The sequence below is a fragment of the Siniperca chuatsi genome, linkage group LG4, assembly GCF_020085105.1.
Source record: "Siniperca chuatsi isolate FFG_IHB_CAS linkage group LG4, ASM2008510v1, whole genome shotgun sequence".
NCBI classification, from domain to species: domain Eukaryota; kingdom Metazoa; phylum Chordata; class Actinopteri; order Centrarchiformes; family Sinipercidae; genus Siniperca; species Siniperca chuatsi.
Genome location: NC_058045.1, coordinates 26,367,051 through 26,394,379, shown reverse-complemented (window position 1 = coordinate 26,394,379; position 27,329 = coordinate 26,367,051). Strand labels below are relative to the sequence as shown.

The 27,329-nt window shown below is 39.4% G+C and overlaps 2 protein-coding genes across 5 annotated transcripts in view; one reads left to right on the top strand and one right to left on the bottom strand.

Moving 5' to 3' along the window:
- Nucleotides 1-9,552: 9,552 nt before the first annotated feature.
- On the top strand, nt 9,553-20,634 carry znf276 (zinc finger protein 276). 4 transcript variants are annotated; one of them, XM_044191813.1, is made up of 12 exons: nt 9,553-9,865; nt 10,525-10,852; nt 11,489-11,807; nt 11,918-11,964; nt 12,069-12,476; nt 15,093-15,174; nt 15,334-15,417; nt 15,542-15,661; nt 15,897-15,972; nt 16,571-16,688; nt 18,071-18,170; nt 18,381-20,634. In XM_044191813.1, the coding sequence occupies exons 2-12, from the start codon at nt 10,600-10,602 to the stop codon at nt 18,652-18,654; spliced, it is 1,881 nt and encodes a 626-aa protein (XP_044047748.1). In that variant the 5' UTR covers nt 9,553-9,865; nt 10,525-10,599; the 3' UTR covers nt 18,655-20,634. The 4 variants fall into 4 exon arrangements, with proteins under 4 accessions (XP_044047748.1, XP_044047746.1, XP_044047750.1 ...); XM_044191811.1 differs by having other exon boundaries at nt 9,554-9,913; XM_044191815.1 differs by having other exon boundaries at nt 9,555-9,865; nt 11,492-11,807.
- LOC122874239 (Fanconi anemia group A protein) overlaps nt 19,726-27,329 on the bottom strand; it is a 26,488-nt gene continuing 18,884 nt past the window's right edge. Inside the window, exons 28-43 of the mRNA XM_044191810.1 lie at nt 27,049-27,252; nt 26,747-26,820; nt 26,507-26,635; nt 25,806-25,884; nt 25,532-25,707; nt 25,346-25,451; nt 25,112-25,171; nt 24,874-24,978; nt 24,046-24,161; nt 23,687-23,846; nt 23,179-23,241; nt 22,038-22,131; nt 21,750-21,825; nt 21,315-21,450; nt 21,121-21,219; nt 19,726-20,991 (exon numbers count right to left, since the gene is read on the bottom strand). Of these exons, the coding sequence (XP_044047745.1) occupies nt 20,893-20,991; nt 21,121-21,219; nt 21,315-21,450; nt 21,750-21,825; nt 22,038-22,131; nt 23,179-23,241; nt 23,687-23,846; nt 24,046-24,161; nt 24,874-24,978; nt 25,112-25,171; nt 25,346-25,451; nt 25,532-25,707; nt 25,806-25,884; nt 26,507-26,635; nt 26,747-26,820; nt 27,049-27,252 (1,776 nt within the window). The 3' untranslated portion in view covers nt 19,726-20,892. The remainder of the gene's footprint in view (nt 20,992-21,120; nt 21,220-21,314; nt 21,451-21,749; nt 21,826-22,037; nt 22,132-23,178; nt 23,242-23,686; nt 23,847-24,045; nt 24,162-24,873; nt 24,979-25,111; nt 25,172-25,345; nt 25,452-25,531; nt 25,708-25,805; nt 25,885-26,506; nt 26,636-26,746; nt 26,821-27,048; nt 27,253-27,329) is intronic.

Below are 27,329 nucleotides of genomic sequence, written 5' to 3'. Positions count from 1 at the left end.
GCAATCAAGCGTTTGCGATAACTTGCCATGAGTTTTTTACAGCGCTGTGGAGGAATTTTGGCCCACTCATCATTGCAGAATTGTTGTAATTCAGCCACATTGGAGGGTTTTCGAGCATGAACTGCCCTTTTATGGTCATGCCACAGCATCTCAATAGGATTCAGGTCAGTTGACTAGGCCACTCCAAAGCCCCACAACAACATCCAAAGAACTGCAGGCCTCACTTGCCTCAGTTAGAGTCAGTGTTCATGACTCCACCATAAGAAAGCCTTGCATTTTGTGTTTACTTGTGTTATCTTTGACTAATATTTAAATTAGTTTGATGATCTTGAAACATTTAAGTGTGACAAACATGCAAAAAAATAAGAAATCAGGAAGGGGGCAAACACTTTTGCACACCACTGTATCTGTCAATGGGCTCCCAAGGGGAAATTTGTCATGTAGCCAGATGAAACACAGAACACATACAGACCTGTTCTTATTCAAAGATGCATGTGAGGCAACACCCACCATGTTTTGACCTCTGAGATATGTTAGAATAATATCACAAGTCAGTGTCAAACAGTAGTGGAAAGACTACTAGAATAGCACAGTTGCAGTTACTTTGCTGATATTTTACGTCAGTTGAAGAAAAATTATAGGCATCACAATATACAAGCAAAAGTCCTACATTATACCTTCAGGTTTCTGGGATCCACATCTCCCACACAATGTCGCATGTTTTTAACTACTGAACATATTGTTTTATTTTTATTATTCTAGGATGCCTAATAACATCAGGCAAAGGGACTGCAGATGGAAACTAGCCTTTCAGCTAATTCGGGTGCATTTACATTTGCTTGAATGTTGGTTAATGTACATTGTCCATTTTCAAATAAATGCATATACAACACATAATCATCCACTCCATGCATATCCATTCAATATTTATTACTTTGCACTATTTGTATTATTTACAACTTACAAAAATACTTGACTTGTAAATAAACATTTTATTTATGTTGTTGGTCATTGGTGCTTTATAAATATATATATTATATACATATATATATATTTATATATACAGTATATTAATATATACACCTATTTTTCTCACACAGTGTGTACTTAGTAGTCCTGTCTATTCTTTACATTTATTTGTTCAGCTTTGTTGTCTTTGTTCTTCGCTGTTATGTCTATTTCTGTGTAAGTACATCGAGAGCAATGAAAAAAAGAGTCAAATTCCTTGTATGTGTACACATACTTGGCCAATAAAGCTGATTTTGATTATACTCAAAATGTTTTACTCAAAGAAGTAGGCTACATAAGTATTATCAACAAAAAGTATCAAAAGTAAAATTACTCATTAGGCAGCAGAATGTTATATTATGATTTTATTATTCGTACATTATGACTGTTGGATGGGAAAAGGTGAAACATTATTTATGAAGGCCCATAATGTAAAAATCACTTTTGGCTAATCCAGCTGTGATTATAAAACTAACTTAAACATAAAGCTGCATTAATCCAAATTTTAAATTTCAAATGGATCAAATATGTGTAATGTGAAAGATGTCGCTCGTGGAGACAAACCCACAGAGAATTATCACCACACCTGCCTTTTCCCCTCACCTCTACGAAGTATTTTAGCGTCGTTCCACTCATTGTTTTGGTTTTCTGACCCCCAACTACTTTTTTAGTTCACTCTCACCACTAATAATAACCACCTTTCAAGGAGCAGGCAGCTGTTTTCAATAAAACAGCTCTGATAAACTGACCATATGCTACCTGCTCAGCAACAAACAGCAAACAGACAAAAATTTGTGACTAACTGGTGAACATAGTGGAGCATTTAGAGACAGATGTTGCTCAGAAAGTGGTGAAAACCAAAAGAAAGGATTAGGAGAATGACACAAAGACAATGCTAAAAGAATGCTAATGTTGTTCTGTGTCTTCTGAATGTGTAAATAGGCAACTTTATAAGGACATAATATGTTAAACATGTATAATCTTCAGCTTGCTGTGAGTTGAGTTCCGTCCCCAAGTTAAAAAAAAAGATGAGAAAGATGAATGCTGCTTTATACATTTTTCCTGTTAGTCACATATGTGCTTGCCGTCTTACATTCAAACAAAACATGGTACTGGTCTCCCATACAGTTGCCATTACAAAGTTTACAATCTCTGATTCCTATCCAAGCATTTATATCTTCCTGTAAATTCAGAAATTCTGATTTTGCTAAGCCTGAAGTTTTAAATAGCTTGTCTATAATGTATGTTTTCATGTGATGGATAGTTTTCCAATGTTTAAATTCAACATTGAGAAAACACGCTGATATGCTTTGGAGCTGGGAAAATGTCAGTATTTGTTTCCTGGTTATTCTGTGTTGTTTCCAAGAAAGGAACCTGACTTTAGCTGCCACAACAGCAGCAATACTCTGTACCGATACGCAGCTGTGGAATACCAGTAAGAGCTTGTATCTGCAACTGAAAGAGTGACTTTCCAGTAGTCGCTCTTGAGCCTTTGTGCTGCTGTTACATTTTTTTTCACCAGTGTATACAGTGTTAAATGTGAAGAACACGGTCCTCACTTTTCAAGCGGTTTTAAGTTCAGTGTTTAAGATCAGAGAAGACAGAGGCATCGGAGGTACAGCTGCAATGCAATACAGTTCAACAGCACCACTGACTGCATCCTCCAAAATGATCTTTCAGTTGAATCAACACCTCTCTTAAACAGTTTAAACTAAAACTGAACATTATAACGTCCGTGAAGGTAGGGTTTATAGAAACAGGTGGATTTATAGGTAGGCCTGTCTAAAATCCCCCAAAGGGGAAATTCGGGTGTTACAGCAGCATAAAGACAGCTATAGGTGCAGATAAATAGAGAAACTTAAAATAAAATGGATAAATTATATGTATATAAAATATAAATAAGAATAGCATGTGTGCTGCCTACACTTTCCCATCAACTCCCCCACACCTCCCCGAGTCGCACTTCAGTTCCGGTGAAAACTTTTTTGGGTTTGTCTCCACGAGCAACATCTTTCACTTTACACATACTTTTTTGAAAATGTCATTTTTGAAAATGTCATTAGGGTAGCATTATAAAATTCTCCAATTATAAAATTCTCCAATTCGGTGTAAGGGGTTAACTTTATTACATAATTAAGTCAATGTATGTCAATAATAAATGTAGAGTAAAAACTGGCAACAGAACTACAGACATTCATCTACATTAATGACCTCGCAGTACGGTTGGAGAAATCTGGATCCCCTGGAACATAAACGTCCGCTGTCTGTGTCCGTTTTGAAGTAGGCTAAGGATGCAGTATAACAGTAGTGTATGTTGGGCAGCGTAATTTAATGTGATCCAAATTGAATCCTATAAAATAAAATGTGATTTGATCGAATCTAATCAAACTTAATCTAATACATTATTATTAAAATGATTATTAGTAACCACCCAACAATAACAATGTAGTCATTGTTGTCTTCATCACTTAATATTTAGGCTAATATTTACTTAATATTTCAGTTTACAACAACTTGGGGCGCTACCAAAACAAAAGAATGACAAGCATGGAAGATAATAGTAGTGTGTGTTGTTCAACCGACTTTAACACAATCAAATAAAGGGGAAGATCTCCTGGGCTGACATCTGGCAGGCAGAACCCCAGCGCATTAGGTTCATGGTCCAAGCTTCACGTCCAGCCCAGCCATGTCTGGGGCAACAGTGAAACTCCATCAGTTTGTCCCCGATCCATGTCCCTGAAGAGAGTTGGTTTTGGCCTGTGTACCAGCCATCAATAAAATGATTGATCACACCTGTGTTTTTCCTGCTATAAAATGTCTGACATAAAAAAAATCAATTGGATATGTATTATATTCAATAGAATCTGACTCCTAAGCCACATTATATACTGTATTTCCCACTCCCAGCCTGTCAAGCTGTTTAAGTTTGCCGATGCAACGTTTGATTGCTAATTTAGCTTTTTTTTCCACTGAAAACACTGAGGGAAAAATACTTTTGAGGTCACATGATCACATAAAATATTGTAGGAAATTCCAGTAGCTCAGAGAGCTCCAACAGCTTGGACAGTAAATATAATTTATGGGCTCTGTATTTAATGAGCTACTGGCCCTCTCAATTTTGGATATCTTTGCAAATGTATCTTGTGTGGCCAAGCACTGACTTGGCCTTATTCTAGCCAGTTAATATCACTATGCCAGCAGAAATGTTGATGTTTCACGTTGAGTCATTAGTTTTCACTGTAGCTAATATCGTCATGAAGACAACATCCTGTCTCCATGCATTCATTTAGGCTTACATTTAATTCCTTAAATTATTTTGGTAGTTTCGTCAAAGATATTCACTGGTTAAATTTTAATTCTAGTAGCAATCCTAAAGTTCTTAAAATACCAAAACATATATCAGGCTAAATCTTGGTGAAGTCATATTTGTGTATATTAAAATGATGGACAAGACATGTAGAATAGTTCCATTTGATGTAATGGTTCAGCTATGAAAACCATGTTGTCTTGAATATTTTACTCAGTGTGTGAGGATCATCATTTGTCTTTTCATCACATAATTATTGTAAAAAAAAAAAAAGAAAGAAAGAAAGAAATGACTAAACATTACATGTGCTTAACAAAGTCTTCCAGAGGTGTGGCAGTTTTTGTGCTAGTCTGTTCCAGAGTTTGTTTAGGGATGTATACAAAAGTCTAAAGTCTGGCACATTGTTTGTTGTCCTAGATTAATATTAATCTGTTTAATTTATATAAACATGATTTGCCTTAACAGACAAAGACATTGTACACAGTCGTCAGCTGTTCTGTTGTTAGTTTTAACAGATAAAAACAAAACAATGTATTCAGAACAATAAATAAGTTTGCTGAAGCAACTAAAAAATAGAAACAAAATGTTTTGAGTTGCAGGTATAATAGCCTATTGATAGTATTTCAGATGTACACAATGAGCATAAAGGAGAAATATCTTTATATTTACAATTGGTTCTCTAACCTGCCAACAGCAATAACTGTGTGAGCTTGGCTTTATTCTAGCCAGTTAATATCACATCCTAAATTATTATTATTATTATTATCATAAATTTAGGCTTACACTTATTTCATTAAATAATTTTGGTAGTTGCATCAAAGATATTTCGGAAAGGGCCAGTCTCGGAAACAGACTCGACTGTGGTTGGCACGTTTTTCTGTTTGTTTTTTTCGAATTGGTGGTTTTGGTGTAATCTGATTTATGACTGGGTCAGAATGGCAAGTAATAGTGGACTGTCGGAGGATGAAGATAGGGAGGCGGAATGGACACAAATAGTCAGTGGCAGGAAAGGAGGAGGAGGGAGGAAGGGTAAAAGAGATGGCCGGTCGACATCTTCAGGGAAACGGGCATTAGAAGAGGAGGAGGACGTCAGGAAAATGATTATGATGGAGGAATTTAAGATCATTCTTAAATTTAAGGTGGGGAGCGAGATAATGTCGATTAGTCCAATAACTCTGACAGCTGGAAGGCAATTGGGGACATAGAAATGGCAAAGGTGTTGCGTGATGGCAGTTTGTTGGTGAAATGCAAAAATGTGGAGCAGAGAAATAAAGTGATGAAACTGCAAACTGTGTGTAAAAAAAGAAATAATGGAAAGAAGGACAGTTGGTGAGAGGAGAGGAGCTAGGGGAGTGATAACAGGAATCCCCAGCGGAGAAAACTTGGAAGAACTAAGGAAAGTGCTGAAAGGTGGAAAAATCACAGGAGTTAGACGGCTGCAGGCCTTCAGAAACGGGGGGAAAGTGGATAGTGAGTAAGTACTGCTTCAGTTCAATGATGAGGTGCTTCCTGAAAAGGTGATGGTAGGCTACATGAGCTTTAATGTGAGAGAAATGTTCCTCCTCTGATAAGATGTTATAAATGTCAGTGGTATGGACACACGGCCAATGTATGTAAAGGAAAACAAAGATGTGGAAGATGTGGAGGAGAACATGCGTATGGAGAGTGTGGAAGCAGGGCCCAAGTTAAGTGCTGTAACTGCGGAGGAAACCACACAGCAGCGCATGGTGGCTGCACCGTCAGGAGGCAGGCAGTGGAGATTCAAAGTGTAAGAGCAGAACGGAAAGTAACACATGCAGAGGCTGTGAGGATGTGTAGCAGAGAAAGAAGAGAAGAGGGAGTCAACCAAAGACATCCTGAAACAAATGCAGGATCAGCACAGGTACTTAAGGACAACGCAGGAATATCAGTGGACAGGTTGGTGCTGTCTTTAGCCTCCATCATCAACTCAGCTCAGAGCAAGCAAAAACCAAGACAGAAAACATCAAAATCAGAGTTAAGGCAGCTGCTGAATTCAATATGAAAGATGTATCATGGGAAAAGATACATGCTGACCTTAGTCATGGAGAAGGGACCTCAGAGACAGCTTCTCATATCAGACCATAATGCTATTACTATTACAATGGAACAGAGGGCTGATGGCAAATGGACAGGAGTTCAAAGGCTACATTGAAGTTAAATAGGAAACCAGATGTCACATGCATTCAGGAGACATGGCTCAAGCCAAATCTGGAGTTCATTATTAACGGATACACAACCATACGCAAAGATAGATACAAAGGAAATGGTGGAGGGTGTGCGATATTTATTAAAGAAGGTATAAAACATAGACAGTTAAGTAGAGTACAAGAAATGGAAGTAGTAGTTGTTGAAATATGGTGCAAGAAAGAAAGTATGAGAATATTAAACTTCTGTAACCCATGCAAAAAACGAGAGAAGGTAAAACTAGAATGAATACTGGAACATTGGAGAGGTAATATCATCTGGTGTGGAGACTTCACTGCACACAGCACAGTATTTAAATGGAGAAATCTTAGAGGAGCTAATGGACGAAAAGGAACTGGTGAGTTTAAATGATGGATCAGGCACAAGGGTAAATTTGGTGAAGGGTACAGAGTCGGCAATAGATCTCACTTTGGTATCACAGTCTTTGGTCGGGGAAAGTAGGTGGGAAGTAAGTAAGGGAAGCACTATAGGGAGTGATCACGATCCTATAGTCACAAGGTTCGGACTAGAAAGGGAAACAGAACAGGATGAGAGAGAAGGAAGACAGAAATTTGAAGAAGCAAACTGGAACAAGTATAGAGTAATAACTGAAGGGAAATTAAAAGAGGTAAACATGAACCAGACATCTGATGACCTCAATGTAGAAATAAACTGTATTATCCTAGGAGGCAGTAGTTAGGAGTAAAGTAAAGAGAGTTAAAAGGGATTTTTGGGAGAGGTATTGTGACTCACTAGGAAGAACTACACCGTTAGACAGAGTATAGGGGATGATTAAGACGATGTCCGGAAATAGAAAAGAGTATGGATATCCTATAATGAAAGATGGGGAGAAAGTAGTAATAGAAGGTAAGGATAAAGCAGAGTTATCAGCAAGGACATTTGTTAAGGTACATAGTACTGAAAATTTGAGTAATGAGGAAAAGAAACACAGAGATAGAACAATAGATAAAAATGTAGAAGCACTGCAGGATGATAAGGAAGACGGAAATGCAATAAATATGTTGTTTAGTATAAGAGAGCAAAATAATGCATTAAGAAAGTCTGGGAAAACAACGCCAAATAAGTTATTGTATGCTAGGAAACCTAAGTGATAGGAGTAAAGGAATATTATTAAGATTATATAACAAGGTATGGGAAGAGGGATGTTTGCCAAGTCAATGGAAAGAGTCAGTAATTGTCCCCATATGTAAGCCAGGTAAGGATCCAGGCTTAGCGGAAAGTTATAGACCGATTGCTTTGATGTCGCATGTAGGAAAGATTATGGAAAAAAATGATAAACGAAAGGTTAAGGTTTCATATAGAGACAAAAGATCTGATAAAGAATTACCAAAGCGGATTTAGAAAAGGAAGAAGTACAACTGATCCGGCTCTGTGTTTAGAAAATGAAATTAGTAAATCTCAAATGAATAAAGAGAGTTTAGTAGCTGTATTTTTTGTAGAAAGTACAGGGCTGGGCAATGGAGTGGGGTTCAATTCGATTTTCAGTGGCAAAGACAAAGGTAGTGCTTTTCAAAAAAAAAAAATTCAGTATCAGATTAAACTTGAACTTTATGGAGAAAATTTAGAGAGGCTAGAGTGTTTCAAGTATCTGGTTCGACAAGAATCTTACTTGGACTACTCATATGGAAAAGTTGTTGAAAAGTGTAAAAAGGTACTGAACATTTTAAGGTGTTTGAGGGGTAGAGAGTGGGGAGTAAGCAGGATTTCTTTGAAAACTGTATATATTGGCTTAAACAGGGCAGTGCTAGTCTATGGCAGCATAGTTTACCAATCAGCATCAAAAACATTATTAAAGAAGTTAGATACAATACAATATCAGGCCTTTAGACTCTGCTGTGGTGCCATAAAAACTACCCCAGTATCAGCCTTGCAAGTGGAAATGAATGAAATGCCACTGGAAATCAGAAGAACCCAATTAGCACTAACATACTGGGCAAACTTAAGGGGCCACAAGGAAAATCACCCTACGCAGAAGGTGTTAAAACCATGTCAAGAGAAAGAAAAACGACAGATCAAGAGCTTCAGGCTAGGGGATATAATGTTAAGCCCCACGGTACCGTTCTCCGTAGTCCCACCTTGTTTATTAGGAGAGATAATGGTGGACCTGCACCTTCTGGAAAGGAAGAAAGAGAGAAATATAGATAGGAACCAAGTCAACAGATATATAGAGAGAAATTACTCTGAGTATATTAAAATATCCACTGATGCATCAAAAGTAGGAAATAATAGAGTAGGAGCTGCATTCATAATACCAGATTTAAATGTAGTGTCAAATAAAAGAGCTTGTAACAACCCTTCAGTATTCACAGGGGAAATGTTGGCTATTCTTTTAGCCCTTGAGTGGACAGAAAGCAGCAAACCAGGCAAACTGTTAATAGGATCAGATTCTAGTTGTGCGTTAACCAGTTTCAAGAGTATACAGTCAATAGCTCAAACTATCTTCAGAATTACTAAAGCAGGAATAATAGTGAAATTCATCTGGATTCCACCACATATAGAGGGAAATGAACTGGCAGACAAATATGCAAAAGATCTAGAAAGTAGAAGTAAATATGACAGTAAATTATAGTAAGGCTGAAGTTAAAAGCATAATCAAAGTAGAAATGAAAAAGAAATGGCAGGAAATTTGGAACAGGGAAACTAAAGGTAGACATTACTATAGTATCCAAAAGAAAGTAGGAGAAATGAGGGAAACCAGTGGAACAAAAAAAGAAGAGACATTATCTCGAGAATGAGGTTTGGGCATACTGGTCTTAATAGTACACTTAAGATAATTGATAAACATGGGACTGGTGTGTGTGAGTATTGTAACATACTGGAAACAGTAGAACATGTAATTATCAAACGTGCAGGAAAGACAGATGCTAAAAAACAAACTCGGAAGAGATCGCATCAAGTTTAGAATAAAGGAGTTACTTCAACTGAACTCAGGGTATGTCGGGCAATATTTAGTTTTTTGGAAAAGACAGGACTTAGAAGAAGAATACAGGGAAGGCATAAGACCAATCTGATCCACACTCCATTTCAGAAGGTGGCGCTAATGCACCAAAAGCTATTTGCCAACCGCCATAAAACATCAGAAGAAGAAGAAGAAGAAGAAGAAGAAGAAGAAGAAGAAGAAGAAGAAGAAGAAGAAGAAGAAGAAGAAGAAGAATCAAAGCTATTAACTGGTTAAATTATTTTCCATGGACGGCGGGTGGCGCTATATTCTATTTTCGCCTGGATTTTGTTCCAGTAGCACTTCCGGGTTTGAATGTTTACAACTGGGAGCAACGTTGAAACCACAGAGCTGTTTTCCTGGCTCATGAAAACCACCACTTTCATGTAAAATATAACATGTACTTCAAGTGCTAGGATTTATATACTCTTACGGTAGGCTATGCCACAGGACTGCATTGGTCATAGCGTTAACGCAAACATTTTGACACACTAGCTAGTAGCTAGCAGGTTGCTCAGGCTAACCAGCTAACCAACATTAGCTTGTTGAAATGAACAGTAACGTTAGCTAGTGAACAGATATTTGTCGTAATGTAAAAGTCAGAATATTCCAGGCGTTTTTGTGTGTTATACCGTAAATAAATGGAAATTAGTGGTGACTGTAGAAACAGATAACAACGTTAATGTTAATATATTTTTTTTTCTTTGTAACGTTGTATAATTGTACGAAATGTTGCTGATATAACTTACTATGTATTTTTTTAATAGCTCAATCACTGGGAGAATGTGGTCAGCAGTAAATAGTCGTTCAGAAAAGAAAATGGAGTAGTGTCAGAACAAATGGTGTTTTATATGAATAATATTTTATGATTATTTTAGCAAGTGAGCTGACTAAGACAAATAGGTTAAATAAGAAAATATGTTTGGACAATATAACTAATAAAACATGGACAGTCATTTTAAGATAATAAATTGTTGAAATAATTGTAGTATAAAAATAGATTAAGACTTAAGATAAACTCATTGGAACTTGGCTTACATTGCAGATCTTTACAATGGCACGGGCAGCAGGGCTCCATCATTGAGATCAGCTGCTGAGAGTCCAAGTATATAAAAAAATTATGAAAAAGAAAAGCAGACGTCCAAAATCATCTGAGACTTCACGACAGACCAGTAGGACACAGACAAAAGTGAACGTCAGCGAGGAGAAGAGGCCGCCTGGAAACAGAGGGAGACCTCGGAAGACTGTCCCTGTAACCACAGACAGTTCCTACCATGATAACACTGCAAAAGACAAGACTGTTAACTTAGACTTCAGTGTGACAGCAGCTGATGACACACAAAAACATCTAGAGTGCAAGTCCAGATCTTCAGGTGAGTGGCTCAGTACCAGGCCTAATGTGTTGTTGCTTGTCTTGTAAAGATAGAAAGTCACACCAAATCCCATTTAAAAAAAATCTTTATAGTTGCTTTGCTTATTAGCAAACATTTGCAACATTTTCTTCATCATTGGCTTCCACTTTTGAATTCAGTTAGTGCCTAATTCAAAACAGTTCAAAGGGTGCCATATAGTTCCATTATATTCAAGATAAGGCAGACATCTCTAGGGCCGATATCTCCAAAACGGGGCAACTCACACCAAAACAATCTAGATGGATAAATAGCACTACAGGTAAGAGGAAAAGTATGTATTTTTGATTTTGGGGTGAACTGTCCCTTTAAATCTTAAGCACTACCTTGTTTGTTCCCTTGTAATGTTCTGTTGGTGGTATGAAACAGCGGAAAGTGGATTATTTTAACAAAGTGCTGCTTATTGGATCAGATGTATACTGTTTTAAATACTGTCTTAACTGTAAAGTAAGGTCTTAAGTCATGTTTTGTATGCACACATTTGACATTAATGAAGCCAAGTTTAATTTTCAGAGTTTTGAATGAGTTTGTAGTGTCCATTTGCCAATTTTGGGTTATGACTGACAGTTTGGAAAAACACTGATCTGTTATTTCTCCCAGCAGGTAGGCTGTCAACTGCTATCTGTCGGCTCTGCCATGGAAAGTTTTCTCCACGCAGCCTGCGGCACGCCTTCAACAAGTCGCCTCAGGATTCCATCGATATTGTTGACGATGAGTCAGACGCCCCGGCCCAGTCCCCCCTTTTATTCCACACAGACTTCCAGCGACTGGTTGGGGTCCAGCTGGACCGTGACCCCCGGTTATCGGAGTTTATCTGCAAGAAATGCCACGCCAAGTTCTACAAGTGCCACAGCATCCTGATCAGGTTTCTACAGAGAGTCAACCTCCCGCCAGTTGGGAAAGTGAATCTCAAAAGCCTGTAAGTCCAAGAAAAAAACCTACCTGAGTATGATTTAAAAGTGTGTATTTATTGTAGATTGTGCAGGCAGAAAATCTACAAAAATAAGCAACTGTTTCTTTCTTTTTCAGGAAGAATGCAAAGTGTCCAGAGTCCTCAGTAAACTGTGGTTCAACAAGTAAAGCATTTCTTCTTTGCTTTTGCCCACAGAAATTACATAAAACACAAGTCAAATTAACTGATTGCATTACTCTGTTGAGACAATCTGCTGTTTTCTTTTAGCACCACAGTCCTTTACCTCAGACCCTAAGTGCCTCCACAGACTGGTGTCCTGGGCTCACCACCACGGAGAGGCCTGCCGCTCCTGCCCCAACCTGAAGGAGGTGTTGGAGGGCCAGTGCTGGGGCTCCGTTAAGGCTGTTTGGGGTTGCATAGATGGTCACAGATACATCATGGACACTCAGTGCACCAACGTTACAAACCCAGGGTTAACATTGAACTTTGGCAGTGGAGCGTTTGGGAGTGGCAATGGTGATGGAGTGATGTCAGAGGAGGAGGAACAGGAACAGGAGGAGGAGGATGGAAGAACTCCAGCAGGAAGTATAAGCACTCTGGCTCAACACAGTCCACCTGCAGTCATAGCACAGACTCAGAGCTCAGCGCTGGCTGACTGGACCGGCAACACTGAAGGTAAGACTCTTTATAGTTCATGAGAAAAGGTCTGAGGCTGCATCAGCTGTAGATAAATGTTAAAATGTTTGAAGGGCACACAACCAAAACTGCCATTTTCTCCCTTCTCTGTGATGGATGTTTTTAGATTTTTTTTTTTTGGTCTAGCATTGTATTGTTGAAAAGCAGCTTCTTACTCCGTAATAACTTTTTGTTGATAAGATCCCTTTAAGCTGACTCAACAAAGACAATCTGGCCTTTGTGTTGGTCACTGAAACCAGAGACCACAGGTACTCACATGTCAATTCCCAAAAGGTGATCTTGTCATATGTAAGCCATCAGCAGTCATATTGAACATCCCCAGAATAGGAAATGCATTATTCACCAAATATCATAAACAGAAATCTGCTTGTATTTGTGCTAAAGACAGCGATCACATACTTTTACCTCCAAGAGAATTATGAGTTTAACTTGGTTACTCACATAACTTGGCTTTGAATAAACATGTCAAAGATACCCTGTGGAATTTCTGACCGCTAGTATGTTTTTCTGAGCAGATGTCCATTGTGTTTGTATCATGCATGCACACTAGAATGCACATGCACGGAGTACACATTCCTGCTGCCGGTTTCACGCTATGAGCAACACCTGGTGGCGGTAAAGCGCGAAGAAGATTAGCAATGTGTGAAGAAGACTGCACGCAAGCAAATATGGATGTAAACAATACAGGATTGTAATTGTTCAAAAATACAAATGTTTTATGAGGAAGAAAATGCATTGGACAGGTTTGTCAGACATTCAAGAATACACATAATGTGTTTTGGGGAGTAGCACTGAATGTAACATGAATGTAACTTATTTACAAGAAAACTCCACAGTGCACCTTAGATGTTTTAAGTGGATTACATTAACACAGGAAAGATAACAATGTTGCTGCACATTTGAAATCAAATTCCTTGATTTTGTAGCTCTAGAGATGGCAACTATTGGATGGATTGCCATGAATCTTTGTACAGACATCATATTGTCAGATGATGAATCCTAATGCCTTTGATGATTCCCTGACCTTTCCTCTAACGCCACCAGCAGGTTGACATTTGTAGTTTTGACTGAAATGTCCAATACATTGGTTTATGATCAAATACCTGCAAAACTAATGACATTCCCATCAGTCTTTTCCACTGCAGAATGAATACACATTAGGGCTGGGAGTTAAGTTCGAAATCAATACCACAGTTGTTATTAAGAACAAAAGGACTTTATCCAAGTAAACCTCATCTGTTGTGTGTGTAGATGACATAAAGTAAGTAGACTGTTCAGTTAACTGTCATAGAAACTGTTGTGTGGTTATGTTAATGTTAAGGAGATAGTTTGTGTTTGTGTTAAATTAGTCTCTCATTGCCTGTTTGTTACTCGGTGGTTCCTCATGCTAATGTCAGCTATGGCTAGAGAGCCTTGTTAAGTTCAATAATTAAGTTACATGGAAATTGCTGAATGAGAGATTTATTGAGTACTCTCCTGTTTTAGACCACACACACCCACACCCCAGGTAAACTGCTTCCTCCTCCCTTTTCCTCTTTCTCCTTCTTTATATACGTTAAGGCAAAGTCAATAACAAATTAAATGTATGATTAAATATAAAATTTGACTCAATTGTCAATAAATACTGGCCTTTATATACATTCACAAGTTCATTCAGGGGCGAGGGCTGGTACCGCAGGCAAACAGTTCTGCAATAAATCCTACCTTCCTGAAGGTTATAATATACAGTTTTTGTTCAAACTGTTTCAGTAAGGTGTTAGTAAATTCAACTTTATGGTCATTTTTGAGGATGCAGTTTGTGGTGCTGTTGAAGTGTTATATTTAGTGGCTACCCTCACTGACATGGGGTTGACATAAGACAAAGTTTAGAACCATTCTTAAGACCATTTCTTAAACATTTCAGACATACCAGCCCCGGTTTATTCATCGATACTCAGGTGCAGCTAGCTCAAAGATCAGTTCACACAGATTAAAATGAACTAGTTCACAGTACCAAAAGTTAATTTCTTCCGGTTATTTCTTTTACAAAATGCTGAGAGTTTGACTTGGGTGGAGGAACTTTGCGGCTGTTGGCTCGTCTTACCCTTTGTTAACCATTTCTTGGGATCATCGTTCACTCGCAGATATTTCCCAAGACTGGCCATCTAAAAAAATCTGTGACACATCAGATTCTGTGAACCGAAAGACCGGCATGCCGGTTTCCGTAAAACACAGTGAGTGAGCGTCGTTAACTCTTGCGGGACTTAATGATGCTCACATTTGTTAGTTGCAAACGGATACGTTCAGTTCACCGTTCACCAAAAACAAGAGCACGTTCAATGAACTGAGCTCTTTTAGCACGTTCATGCACAACACTGGGTGCAGGATATCAAAGGTTCATGTACACAGATGAACCAGCCAAAGTGTGAACAGTACCTTGGTTACTCCCTACATGTAAACAGTGAAGCAAAGATATGTCAGTAACCTGTTTTTGTACTGCAGATGTTGACACAGATGTTAAGAACTCATCACTATGCATCCTCTGAATGTTTGTCTGACTTGAGGCGTGTCGGTATGAATGCTTGACTCACATGGTTGTGGTTTCTCCTCTATTAGATTTTACAGGTCATGAGGAGGCGCTGTCTCCTGCTCCGGCCCAGCTGGAGGACAGGGCTGCTGACAGCGATCTGTCTGACAGGTTAGTCAAACTGTTCATCTCTCTCATCTGATTCCGTCTCCCCTCTTGTCTTATAACCACCAATTTGTTGGAGAAAACCTCAATACCTTTAAAGTAATTAGATTGAGATTAATAAAAGGCCATAACAACTAGAAGAACTGTAACTGTGCGTGTGTCCAGGGTCATCTCCGAGGACGACTTTGAGGAGAGCAGAAAAGGAGAGTTATCAGACGATGAGTTGTTTGAGCCGTACTCAGACAAGAGGTGAGTAACAGATCTTCTTCAGCAAAGGTTGTTGTTCCTTCTAAAAAAGCAGAGATGGACAGAAAACGACTGCTGACAGAAATCCAGATACTGTCTTTAGTGTACCTTTCTCTCCCCTTCCCAGAGCTCACAGGGTGACTGTCCCCAACAAGAGAAGACGAAGCCCGAAGGCCCCGGAGGGGCCCAAAATCAAAAAGAAACCTGGACCCAAACCCGGCTGGAAGAACAAGTTGAAACCTAAAGGGTACGTTGGCATTTTTGACACAACGCTACACTACATTTCCTTCAATACACAACCTCCATTCAGCATAAATTAAATGTAATATTTAAATGTGTAGTTAATCTCAGTTGGAAGCAGATTATAGTTTGTAAAAAATGTTTTAATCCATGCTTTGTTTCAGTTAACTTTAGTCAGATGTTATAACTTCATTTAGCTTAGCGTGTGCATTAACAAACAACTATTGTGTTTTCATTTTCAGAGAGGAGCTGCCCAACATTTACAAGTGTCCGTATCAGGGCTGCACAGCTGTCTATAGAGCTCCTGATGGTTTGAAGGTCAGAATTCACACTCTAATTAGATCAATAATGATGTATATTACTATTAGTAATGCTTCAGTACTCAGTATTGGGTGTCTAGCCTATAGCAAGTTAATTTCACTTCATTTTCTACTGTAGAAGAATGATATCTCATATGGTGTATAGAAAAATTCTATTAGTCTATTAGTATTAATATATTATTTTTAATATAAAAATGGATATCTTTTAATCTACCTTTGGATACGATGTGTTAAGAGAACAAGAACAATTTAGTTTCAGTCATTTTTAATCCACCCCCAGACAAGACAAATCTTGTTCTCCAGAATTACAACATTGAAATTTGTACCCGTAGAGGTCTGTGCAGCAGTGCTTTTCTGCCATGAAACATTTTGTGTGGCGTAATTCTACAAAGCTTAGTAACTATGTTGCCAGTGAAAAAGTGGCCTGATTAATTATTTAATTATGATTAATTATTACTCACATTTAGAATTAATTACACATGACTGTGTGAATCAATAAAATGAATGAGAAGTCAGTATTTGACACCTGTATGAAGTTTCAGTATGCTCTGCCTTTGACTGTATAAATGATAAAGGTTTTCTTATTGGGTTTTTAGAAGCACATCAAGGAGCATCATGAGGAGGTGAGAGAGCGACCCTGCCCTCACCCTGGCTGCAACAAGGTTTTCATGATCGACCGCTACCTGCAGCGACACGTCAAGCTCATCCACACAGGTGAGGTCAACACAGAAAGATTTTTGTTTGGTTTTAGACAGTGATTTACACGTGTTGTTCTTACCATCTGGTGCCTGTATCACAGTTCAAGTTCAGCTTTAGTCTGGCTCTCTTTGGGTTACTTGGCTTCTCTGAGCACAACATTGGCGATTCTTGACAGCTGAGGCCTGTACTACGAAGGGAGTTTAACCTACTCAGATTTAACTTGGGGTTATCAAGGGAAGTCAGCGTTGACAATCTCTGACTGCCTAGATTGGTGTTAGACGGTACTATGACGGTGAAAAAGATGTTGGTGGCAGCCAACAAAGCCGCCGGGGGCTTGTTGGCAGCGCACGTTGTTAGATCTGGCCGTTAACGTTTCTTTAAACTCCTCATATCCCGACGTTATCAGTGTGCATTCTTCTGGGGAAAAACAAAACAGCGTGAGCCATTATGAAAAAAACTCTCCCTGCGTTGCAGAACATGCCCCTTTTATGCCAACGCACACAAACTCCAATTAAGTTGACACCGAAAAAACTAACCAACATCTTATTCACCGTCGTAGTACCATCTAACACCAATGTAGGCAGTCAGAGTTTGTCAATCCTGACTTCCCTTGATAACTCCGAGTTAAATCTGAGAAGGTTAAACTTCCTTCTGGTATCACACTCAGGGTTTACCTTTCCAGCTGTGAGTGCGAGGGAGGTAGAGTTCTTAATTACATACAACATCATCAGAACCCTAGGTGGATTACTTAATATGACATGAGATGAAACAGTTGGCTAACCCACTAATCTCTCTTTTTGTAATACAGGCCCCAGGTGGCAGGACATTCTTGGAAAAATAATCCTCTAGTGCACAGGATTTGGTGTATGTTTGTAGGAGCAGCAGCTTCTGCAGGGGGAAAAAATCTAAGGGAAAAAAGGATCTGGCCTTTCCATGCCTAAAAAAAATTCCCAAAGAACCTATCAGTGTTTACCTAACCACAATGTTAACAAGAGGAAGAATAATAACAGTCATGTATACTCACAGTATCAATGTAGGTTAAGCAGCCTAATGTAAGTAAGCAACCAGTGTTATAGTTATCACTTCTCCAACAATGTGAGCAGTGAGCACTGTTGCATGAGCTGGGCTGTTGCATCATATTCTAGGGGAACTACACCAACTTTAGATTTTTTTAATGAAAAGCCAATACCTTTACTGATTTGTCTTGCTGTAATGGTTGAATGAGTTTAAATCATCAAAGCCTAAACTTACATTTGTCTTAGTTTGGATGGATGTGCAATGTTAAACAGAATGTAACACCAGTTAAATCAAAAGGGCATTAATTTTAGGTGTCAATGTGTATTATGGCTTGTACTTTTTACTTTTTTTACTTAAGTTTGTCATCTGTGTGTTTCCAGAGGAGAGGAATTACATTTGTGACCAGTGTGGCCAAACCTTCAAACAGAGGAAACACCTTTCAGTTCACCAGATGAGACATTCAGGGGCCAAGCCACTACAGTAAGTACTTATGATGTAATTTGCCGCTTTAAAACTTCTGTAGCTCATGCACAACTAATTAAACTAGTTGATATCAAATTAAACATACTTCTGACACTGCACTGCATTTTTTTCAGAAACTGATTTTGGTGGATTATTTAGAATTCAAATTTTGAAAATCTGAAGCAAAGACAGGAGACATGCTATAAATGCTATTGCTTCCCCCTTTAGATGTGAGGTGTGTGGCTTCCAGTGTCGCCAGCGAGCATCACTAAAATACCACATGACCAAACACAAGGCGGAGGCTGACCTGGAGTTTGCGTGCCTGATGTGTGGGAAACGTTTCGAGAAGGCCCACAACCTAAACGTCCACATGTCCATGGTCCACCCACTGACTCAGGCCGAAGCTCACAGAGGCAGCAGCCAGCAGCAGCAGCCGCTGTACTCTGACCTGCACACCATCACTCTGACTGGGGAGGTGGTTCAGCAAGACCAGGACAGATGACGGCAGGGAGTCCAGGTCCAGGTCTGCTGCACGGGTACATAAACTGCGGAACAGGGACCAGTTCTGACAACGTGTACTGTAGTTTCCATTTTTTTCACATTCAGATCATGGACTGGGATGGGACCTGCTGTATGGCTACTGGCTCCACTGGTCAACACAAAACAGATGTTTATCTCAGTTCTCTACCAAGATAGCAATTTTAGGTCAGCTTTTGTGTCCTAGCAACAAAGTCAAACTGTTGTCTTCAGCATAAATTAACATTTCAGTGGATATTGACCAATCTGCTGATAATTACTTATGCACAGCTCTTTACAGTTTTCAAGAATCAGTTTTCATTCCAAAATGAATCTATTTCATTGTCAGGACATCTTCCGGCCAAGTATACCACAAGTTTAGGTTTTAGTCTGTTTTTGGGGAAGCAGCAGATGTTCCTTCACATGTAACATTGACAAACGCTGCTGTGCCACCTGACACTCTGGAGTAAAGGCATTAAGAATCTTAGGATCAAAGTTTCTGGGTCAACAGGTGGGACGTTTTGTTCCCACACAGAGCATGAACTGAATAATGGGACTTAATAAAAAAAAAACACACCGGTATACTTCCAATAGTTTGTGAGAGTAAAATACTTTCTTCTATCTTAAGGCAGAATAGATTTTTAAAAAGTTATCCTGGGTTTGAAAGTTGTAATCCTTAAGATTTCAGTTCTGATTTGGCAACACCCGTGTTTGTTTGTTTTTTTCCCACCTTTATTTATTCAGGGGGGAGTTTCACTGTGAGCAATGCTCTCTTTTTCAGGAACGCCCTGATCACATTCACACAGTTACACATTCACACCTGGAAGCTGCCCAGTACAACCACAGTCTGATCTGCTGGCCACTGAGCAGCTCCACTGGAGCAGTTGGGGTTAAGGGCTTTGCTCAAGGGCACTTGAGTGGTGGTAGTGAGGGAGGGGCAAACGCTGCTTTTCACTTTCCCCACCAACTGTGGTAACAACAAACACTCATTGAGCAGCTACTCTGACAGAAATGCGACAGAAGAGCAGCTGGTGTATCTGTTTACAGTGCAGCCAAACAAAGTCATGTTGTTTTAATAAAAGAGGTCCATCAATAATAATTACAACCACAATCTGGTTTCATGCTGCGCACAGTGAGAGTCGTTTTCCACACAACAGCAGGGCAGAAAGTTTGTTACCTTGCTGAGGAGTTGGAGTTGTGCAGCCTCTCTTTTCATCTAGCAGTTGATCTGTCCAAAAAATGCCCCAAATTGTTGTCTTCTTGACTCATTTTGATTAACAATCACTGTCAGTGCTAACCTCATTGACAAATACATTGCGTCAATAAACCCCGTGTTTAATGTGAAGCAGTAGGAAATGTTGGGTTTGCATTAGCTGTAACTTAATACATCTTAACAGTAATGCTGGATTACATGATGAATAGTTTCCTGTCAATCCCACGTTCGTAGGTAGGCAATTTGAATTTTAAAAAAAACAATATATAAAGAGGTAATAATTGAATTTAATACATTGAATGACTATTGCTGAAAAAATGGCAACCAAAAATAAATCAAAAACTGAAGGATTATCACTATAAAAGACAACAACTACTTCTGGTGCCTCTGTTGCAGATCTGATGAAAAGATGATTTTACACTGCCTGTGAACTATATGGGTCTATACAGACATTTGTATTCGTTAGCTGAAGTACAGAGTAGCAGCTATAAGTCCTATAATGCAATATTCTTGTTACATAATTATATGTAAAGCACTTGTATGTGCTGTGTAACCTCCTCACAGTGCAAATTAGTTGTGTAGAATGATTTCCAAGAACATTCACTTCAGATTTAGTAGGTCACTGTTTTTAAGTTATTACAATGCTAAGTTCTCTTTTTAAGAGTTTATCTCTGTATTGTAAACAATGAAAAGGGCTGTGTGCATTATGTACAGAAAGAAAATGTAAATAAAATGTTGGCCTTTTTTTACAAATCTGAGTATCAACAGTTTTTTTTTTTTTTACTTAAATGGTAAAATCTGAACAGTGAAGTGTTGTTTGATAAATATTACAACAGGAACATGTTTCTGTTAGATGTAATGTTGGATTACATTAGAACAAATAAAGTACCTGCTGTATAGTCAGTTACCATTACTGTCAAAGCTCGAGGGAGTGCAGAAGATTTTGCCGTAAAGTGGGTGTCATGGTTCACTTTAGACAGTTTCTCTGCCTGAACGTCAGTCCTCAGCTGTTCAGAGGAAGTCCATCTCTGGGCTGAGGCTGTGAGGATCGAGGTTCACAGAGAGAGCTGCTGCCACTTCTGGGTCCAGGTCTGCACACTGAGACTCCAGCTGGATCAGGAGACCAGACAGGAAGGAGTGAAGATGAGGCAGAAGAGTGTGAGAGAGGTGAGTGGATGCTGTCAATAGAAGATCTGACCAAGAGGCATAATACAGATGTGTACTGTATGTGTTGGTTACCTGTCTGCGTTGGCTGGAAGACAGAGCAGCTGGAGACGTCTGTGAGATTGCTCTCAGAAGAAACTGCTTGGTGTGGCTCAGAATCTGGAAAGGCTCCATCTGACAATACAATTTATAGATTTAACTTCAGAGCAAAGTCACAGGTTTGAGTGACATTGTCATCACCCTGATATAAAACGTCATCTGAGGCTCACCTGATCTGTTGGTGTAAGTGTGTATCCTTCCAGGAAAAGCTGCAGCAGACTGATGTAGCAGAGGACAGCAGTATGGAGGAACCCAGGGCAACACATAGCTCTCTGTAGCAGCTCAGCACTCTGCTGGAGCAGCAGGCTAAACACACAAAAAAGTACATACATAGGGTGAGTTAATTTTCTGTTACCTACAAGAGCTATATTTTGCACATTATAGTTCTAAAATACTTTAACCTGATGCACTTCAACTAATGGTTTCAGATTTTTGCAAACATGAAGCAACCATTAAGTGGACTTTCCTACTGTCCAGTTAGTTTGGGTCATTGGAAGTTTAAATCTATTGGCTGATTGATGGCCTTGTGAGGGGAACTACAAGTATTATCTAGTGACTGTAAAGGTGAAAATATGATTTTTAAAAACACTACTTGAAAAACAAACCTGTAGAAGGCCCAAGGCATCAGTCGAGTACATTCATCTGATGTCACCATGGTAATCGACTGGTAAACACCTTGTTCTAGAGTTGGGAAAAAATATACAGCTCACAAATTTAACAATGCATAAATATACACAAGACAAAATAATTTAATGTCAATGCTAACATTAGATTTCATCTGCCAAATAATGACTACTAGGCTAAACTGGCTGACACAAAACTGATGTACACTACCAGCTGTGGTGAGCATGTGGAGTTTGCTGCGATGTGATTTTAGAAGAGATAAACTGTACCATTTGATTTAAAGATGAGCAGCCAGTCAGCAGAGTCCAGCAACAAAGGCAGAAGTTCTTTGCATAAGGTCCTGGCTTTCTGATGGCTCTGCTCCTACAGAAACAATCGTAGACAGAACATTACAGACTCCCTCGTGCTATAGGAGAAGCAACAGAAAATTATAGTGCGTTTAAAGGCTTTAATGCCATAATGGAGATGTTTAGGCAAATAAATTTGGAAAATACTACACATTTTATTATGGTGTTTGTTCTTGCTCTTGAATCTGCCCCCCGCTCTGAAGAAACTCAACTGCTCATTGTTTCAATTTTCATAGATAATTTGCACATCTACTTGTATACAATTACTTGCATGTCTTGGGTTTATTTGTGTCATACCATTTCTGTGCTTTGTTTGAAGCTTAAACTTTGTAAACATGAGGTGGAGTTTGGCCTGAGGGAGTGTGTATAGCTTAAATAAATGTGTAAAACCTTTGCATTATCTTAAAATAATAATTTGGCAAATGCGCTAGATGAGAAGATTGATACCACTCTCATATCTGTACATCAAATATGAAGCTGGTTAGCTTAGCATGAAGACTGGAAACAGAGGGAAACCTGGCTGTGTCCAAAGGTAACAAAATCCACCTAGCAGCACCTCTAACGTTATAGCTAAGCTAACTGTCTCCTGGCTATAGCTTTATATTTAACAAACAGACAGGAGAGTTGCTTCTCATCTAACTGTCAGCAAGAAAACGAATGTCAAACTATTCCTTTAACAATGTAGCCATTTGCCTGACACTCCTGTTGAGAGAGAAATACAAGTGCAGCAGCAGAGTGCACTTCAATTCCTACATCACTTTCGTAATGAACTTTGCGTAAAAAGTTTGGTTCCTTCCTGAACTATGTTGTATTTCTAAAGTATGGTTCTTTACAGGGCTCGTGTAATAACGAGGCACTAGATAAACATATGAGTCAGAAAGATGTTTTTCCTCTCAGGCCTTGTATGTGAGTGTGCAACTTGCTCATTAGGTTTGTCAACCTGAGCTAGGCCTCAAAGACAGACCTGTCTATAAATCCCAACCGCTTTACTACATCTAACCTAAACCTGAACATAACCTGTTGGTGGATATTATATTGTCTGGGACAGTGCATGGTCAGTTACCTGAGGATACAGGAGTGCCGACAGATAGTCGTTTACAGTCAGGAAAAGCAGAAAAACTAGCACCTGGAAGAAGAAGAGACAGCAGCAGGTAAATACCTGGCTGTTTACAGAGCAAATGCATGTTAAAACTAAATTATCCACATATGAAATGTGCATTTCCAGAAAGCAGGAACACTAATGAGGCCTTAGGCTTAGAGAAATGGCTCAGTAATATTAATTAGCATGCAGGTGAACCGCACAGCATTTTTATTTTTATTTATGATCAGAGATCATGTAATAAAGAACAAACCCACTATTATTTACCGAATACAGTTTACCCACCATTACTGGCTTCCATCATGAATTCAACATTGTTCATCTTATACCATAGCATAGCATTATACCAACTGTAACTTACTGTATATAAAGATTAAGATTTTGAATGGAAACACAAATATACAAACTGGTTGGTTTTGACTGACTTGTGGTGGTGAAATGACATGAATATGAGAAAGTTCTTTACTCTCACCTGTCTGTACTGTATGCCCTTCTCTGGCCGCAGCATATTCAGGGCAGCACTGAAGTCCTGGGTATTGCACCCACAGCCTCGCCAGGCACGATGCAGGCTGGCAGCCAGCAGCAGAGCTGCAGCTGCAGGCACTGGCGACAACGACAGGCCCTTCTCTAAACTGAACACCAGACGGAATTAAAAAAAAATCACCTTAATATAAGCCAAGGGAACCAACCGACACACAAACCACCAGAAAGACAAAACTGACAGTGAAATGGAAGGTGAGGGCACGTGGAAGCCAGGGGGGTCTGCAGTGTATAACGGAGGGAGGTGGATCAGAGATTCAGAGATGGTGATTTATGAGAATCAGGTTTTACCTGCAGGCCCAGTTCTGACAGTCAGTGAGGAGCTGCAGCTGCTCTGGTAGAGGCTCTCCATCACATAGACGACGCCACAGTGACAACAGCACTGGAGATAGACGGTCCCACCAGTGCTACACACACACACATAAAATCATCATGAAATTGATGCCTGAGCCCATAAAACAAAAACATTTATGAGGTCTGCATTAAAACTGATTCCATGAATTTTTCTTCTCAGGGATAATAACCAAATAATATAATCATGATGTCATGTTACTATCAAAATAATGCAATAAGGACGTACTGATGGTAAATAACTAAATGCAGGACCTTTCATTTTTACCTGTTACATCTATCTTACCAAGTAATTTCAGTCGCATATTGAACCTTCAAGATTTACATTTTTCATAACAAAAATGAAAAACTGTAGTTTCATTTTTCACAACATAGAAAAAGGCAGACCGCTGCCGAAAATTATGCTTGATTCAAGAAAATTCTTAAAAAGTGGCAACTGGCAGAGTTTTCTCTTTTTAACAAGTGGTCTGTTCTATTCAAGTGTCCCAGTAAGCCACTACAGTGACAGTGAGCCAGCATGAACAATACCAGGACCCTGAAACTGAAGCAGCTAAATGGAATTCAGCCATCTTTCATTTTTTTTATTTACACCCGTGCTTTTCCTGCTGTGACAAGTCAAAATGTCTCCCATGTAAAAGGCCTATCCAAAAGCATCACTATTTGTATTTAACCCTCATAAGCATACTGATTGAAGCCAAGTGTGTAGAACTCAATGTCAGTGTGGAAAAGTTAATTAAGTTCATTAGCTGTATGGAGAACAAACAGTACCACTGTGGAGACCAGGAGCAGAGGACAGCGTAGACTGATCTGAGACCAGGCTCTGTTGACTTCTTCCCCTGAGCGGCCACAACGTACACTGGCACATAACACACCCTGGAGAGGAAACGCAGACGGGAGAATTACTCTTTTGATTTTCTCGCAGGAGCTCGTGGACATACAGTAACAAATGTATCTTGTAATCTATAAGATTTTATTTCTCTTTCGATTTTAGTAAAGTGATTCTCACTCTCAGGAGGTGTGCTGTTAGATGGCAGGACAGCAAGCCGGCTGGAGAACATACCTTCCTCTGTCACATAAACAGAAGGAGAGGAATGCAGACAAAGAAAGATGTGAGCATGACTAAGTCAATTTTACTACAAAGGACATTACTCACACACTCACTGCCCTTTTCCAAACAGCTGATCAGATTTGAGAGAGAAATGTATTCAAATCTGATTAGAAAAACAATTCAGCAGCTCACCTGATGCTGGTTGACATGTTCTATCAGCTTGTTACACTCCAGAGTCGTCGTCCCTCCTTCCGTTTTTACTTTAATGAATAACACTGCTGGGAGAGCCAGCAGTACTCTTTGACACACACACAAAGTTGTCAGTGGCTATACAAATACAAATGATAGAGATGCTGTGCGTGATATATCTGTGTGTACCTGTTCCATGTGTTCAGTGCGTGCTGCAGGCTGAGCTCGGCGCTGAAGCTCGGTGAAGCTGAGGTCGCTGTGGAGGAGCATTTCTCAGACACCAACTCAAACAGGAAGTCACACGCACCAGCTCTGCTTCTATGGCTGCCAGAGAGGTCGCTCACTTCCATCTCATAGACAAACTCCTACACACACACACACACAGTGATTGTTTCTTCTGATTCTGATTAAACCTTCCTGAATAGTTTTTTTTGCTTTTTCAGTACATATATAGTCTACACACCTGTAATCTGGACAGGATGTCTGGCAGACAGGTCCCTGCTTCTGACACTCTGTGATGATGCTTTTCCAGGCTCTGGCCGCTGTTAACATAAAATACATACTAATGTTATTTGGAAATAACATATACATTTACTTTTATTACATGTTTTTTATTTTATCATTAGGTTAAACAAAGGAGGAGCAGGCTCTACTTGTTGTCTTTGTATTAAATCTCTTTCAAGAGACTCAAGTCATTCAAGTAGGGCTTTGCCGTCCTCAGCATGTGTGTGTTGTAATGAGGCTGCTTTTGATACATTGCAGCCAGGGATCGAACCAGCAACCGTGTGATCAATGGACGACCCGCTCTACCTGCACAGTCTGAACGCTGTAAACTGCCAATATAGTTGAGCACACTTTCTGTAAAGTAACAGCACTTGGACTTTTTTTAAATACCTGAGGAGTAGAGACTTTTCAAAACCACTGTAAAGTTCACCTTGTACACTTAACAATAAGATGTATACACTTCACATGTCATTCATGTTGACCTCTATATTATCCTTTTGTGGAGGGTTTCTATCAAAAAGATCTGACACACAAACTTGTCAACAAACAATTTCTGAATTAAAACTGCCTGCAGCAGCATGTCTTTTGTAAGTTTATGTGCATTTACAGCACTAATTAAATTTACCACACAAGACATTTTTTGTGAACACGTACACCCACCTTAACGGCTGGTCCATGATGGCATAAAGCAGATGAGAGCAGAGGTTCTTCATGTCTCCTCCACAGCCTCCCTGCTCCTCAGGACGAGACAGGTAGAGCTCCAAGCAGGCCCACTGCTGGTACTCCTGACTACACACACACAGAGTTACTAGGTGTATTGACTTCATTTCTGCCATATGTCTGATGGCACCTGTGAGAGAGAGAGAGAGTGTGTGTGTGTGTGTGTGTTTCCTGCCTTACCGTTCTGGGTCTGACAGGGTGTCTTCACTTCTCTGTACTTTGAGCTCATTAGCCAGCCATTCTGAGAACAACAACTTGACAAACATAACAAAGGTTGAGGATTTTTTTTGTTGTCAGTAAGATCAATCCATCATTTGATTTCATTTAACATATAAATGAAAGTAACAGAGCTACTGATTCCTCTTTGATGCTCACTGAACATCATATTCTACACAATTCTACACACCATTCAACACTTACTAAGGCTTAGTGTTCAATTCAATTCAAACCAGGAAACAAATGACCCAGTGGACCCATTTTACCTTATACTGTGGTATGCGTTCTAGCTGACAGAAAGCAGGATGCCTCCACAGATGCCAAGCAGTCTTCCTCCAGGTGCTGTTGGCGTCTGCGGCACTGCTCCACAGGCCAGGCAGGTTCTCCTCCTGGCATTCACTAATTGGACCACCAGCAGTTATGGGAGTTCTTCTGGCTTCAGGCAACAGTCTTGGGATCAGGTACAGAAGCTGAAAATACACACATTTGCATGCAGAGTTTCACTAATACAATAATATTATAGTAGAATAAGGTCTAGAATGTAGGC

Excerpts from the sequence above, each read along its gene's own strand:
- znf276 (XM_044191813.1), top strand. The coding sequence starts at position 10,600 with ATGAAAAAGAAAAGCAGACGTCCAAAATCATCTGAGACTTCACGACAG. Across the intron at positions 15,175-15,333 it reads GACAGCGATCTGTCTGACAG|GGTCATCTCCGAGGACGACT; the intron begins GTTAGTCAAACT and ends GCGTGTGTCCAG. Across the intron at positions 16,689-18,070 it reads CGTCAAGCTCATCCACACAG|AGGAGAGGAATTACATTTGT; the intron begins GTGAGGTCAACA and ends GTGTGTTTCCAG.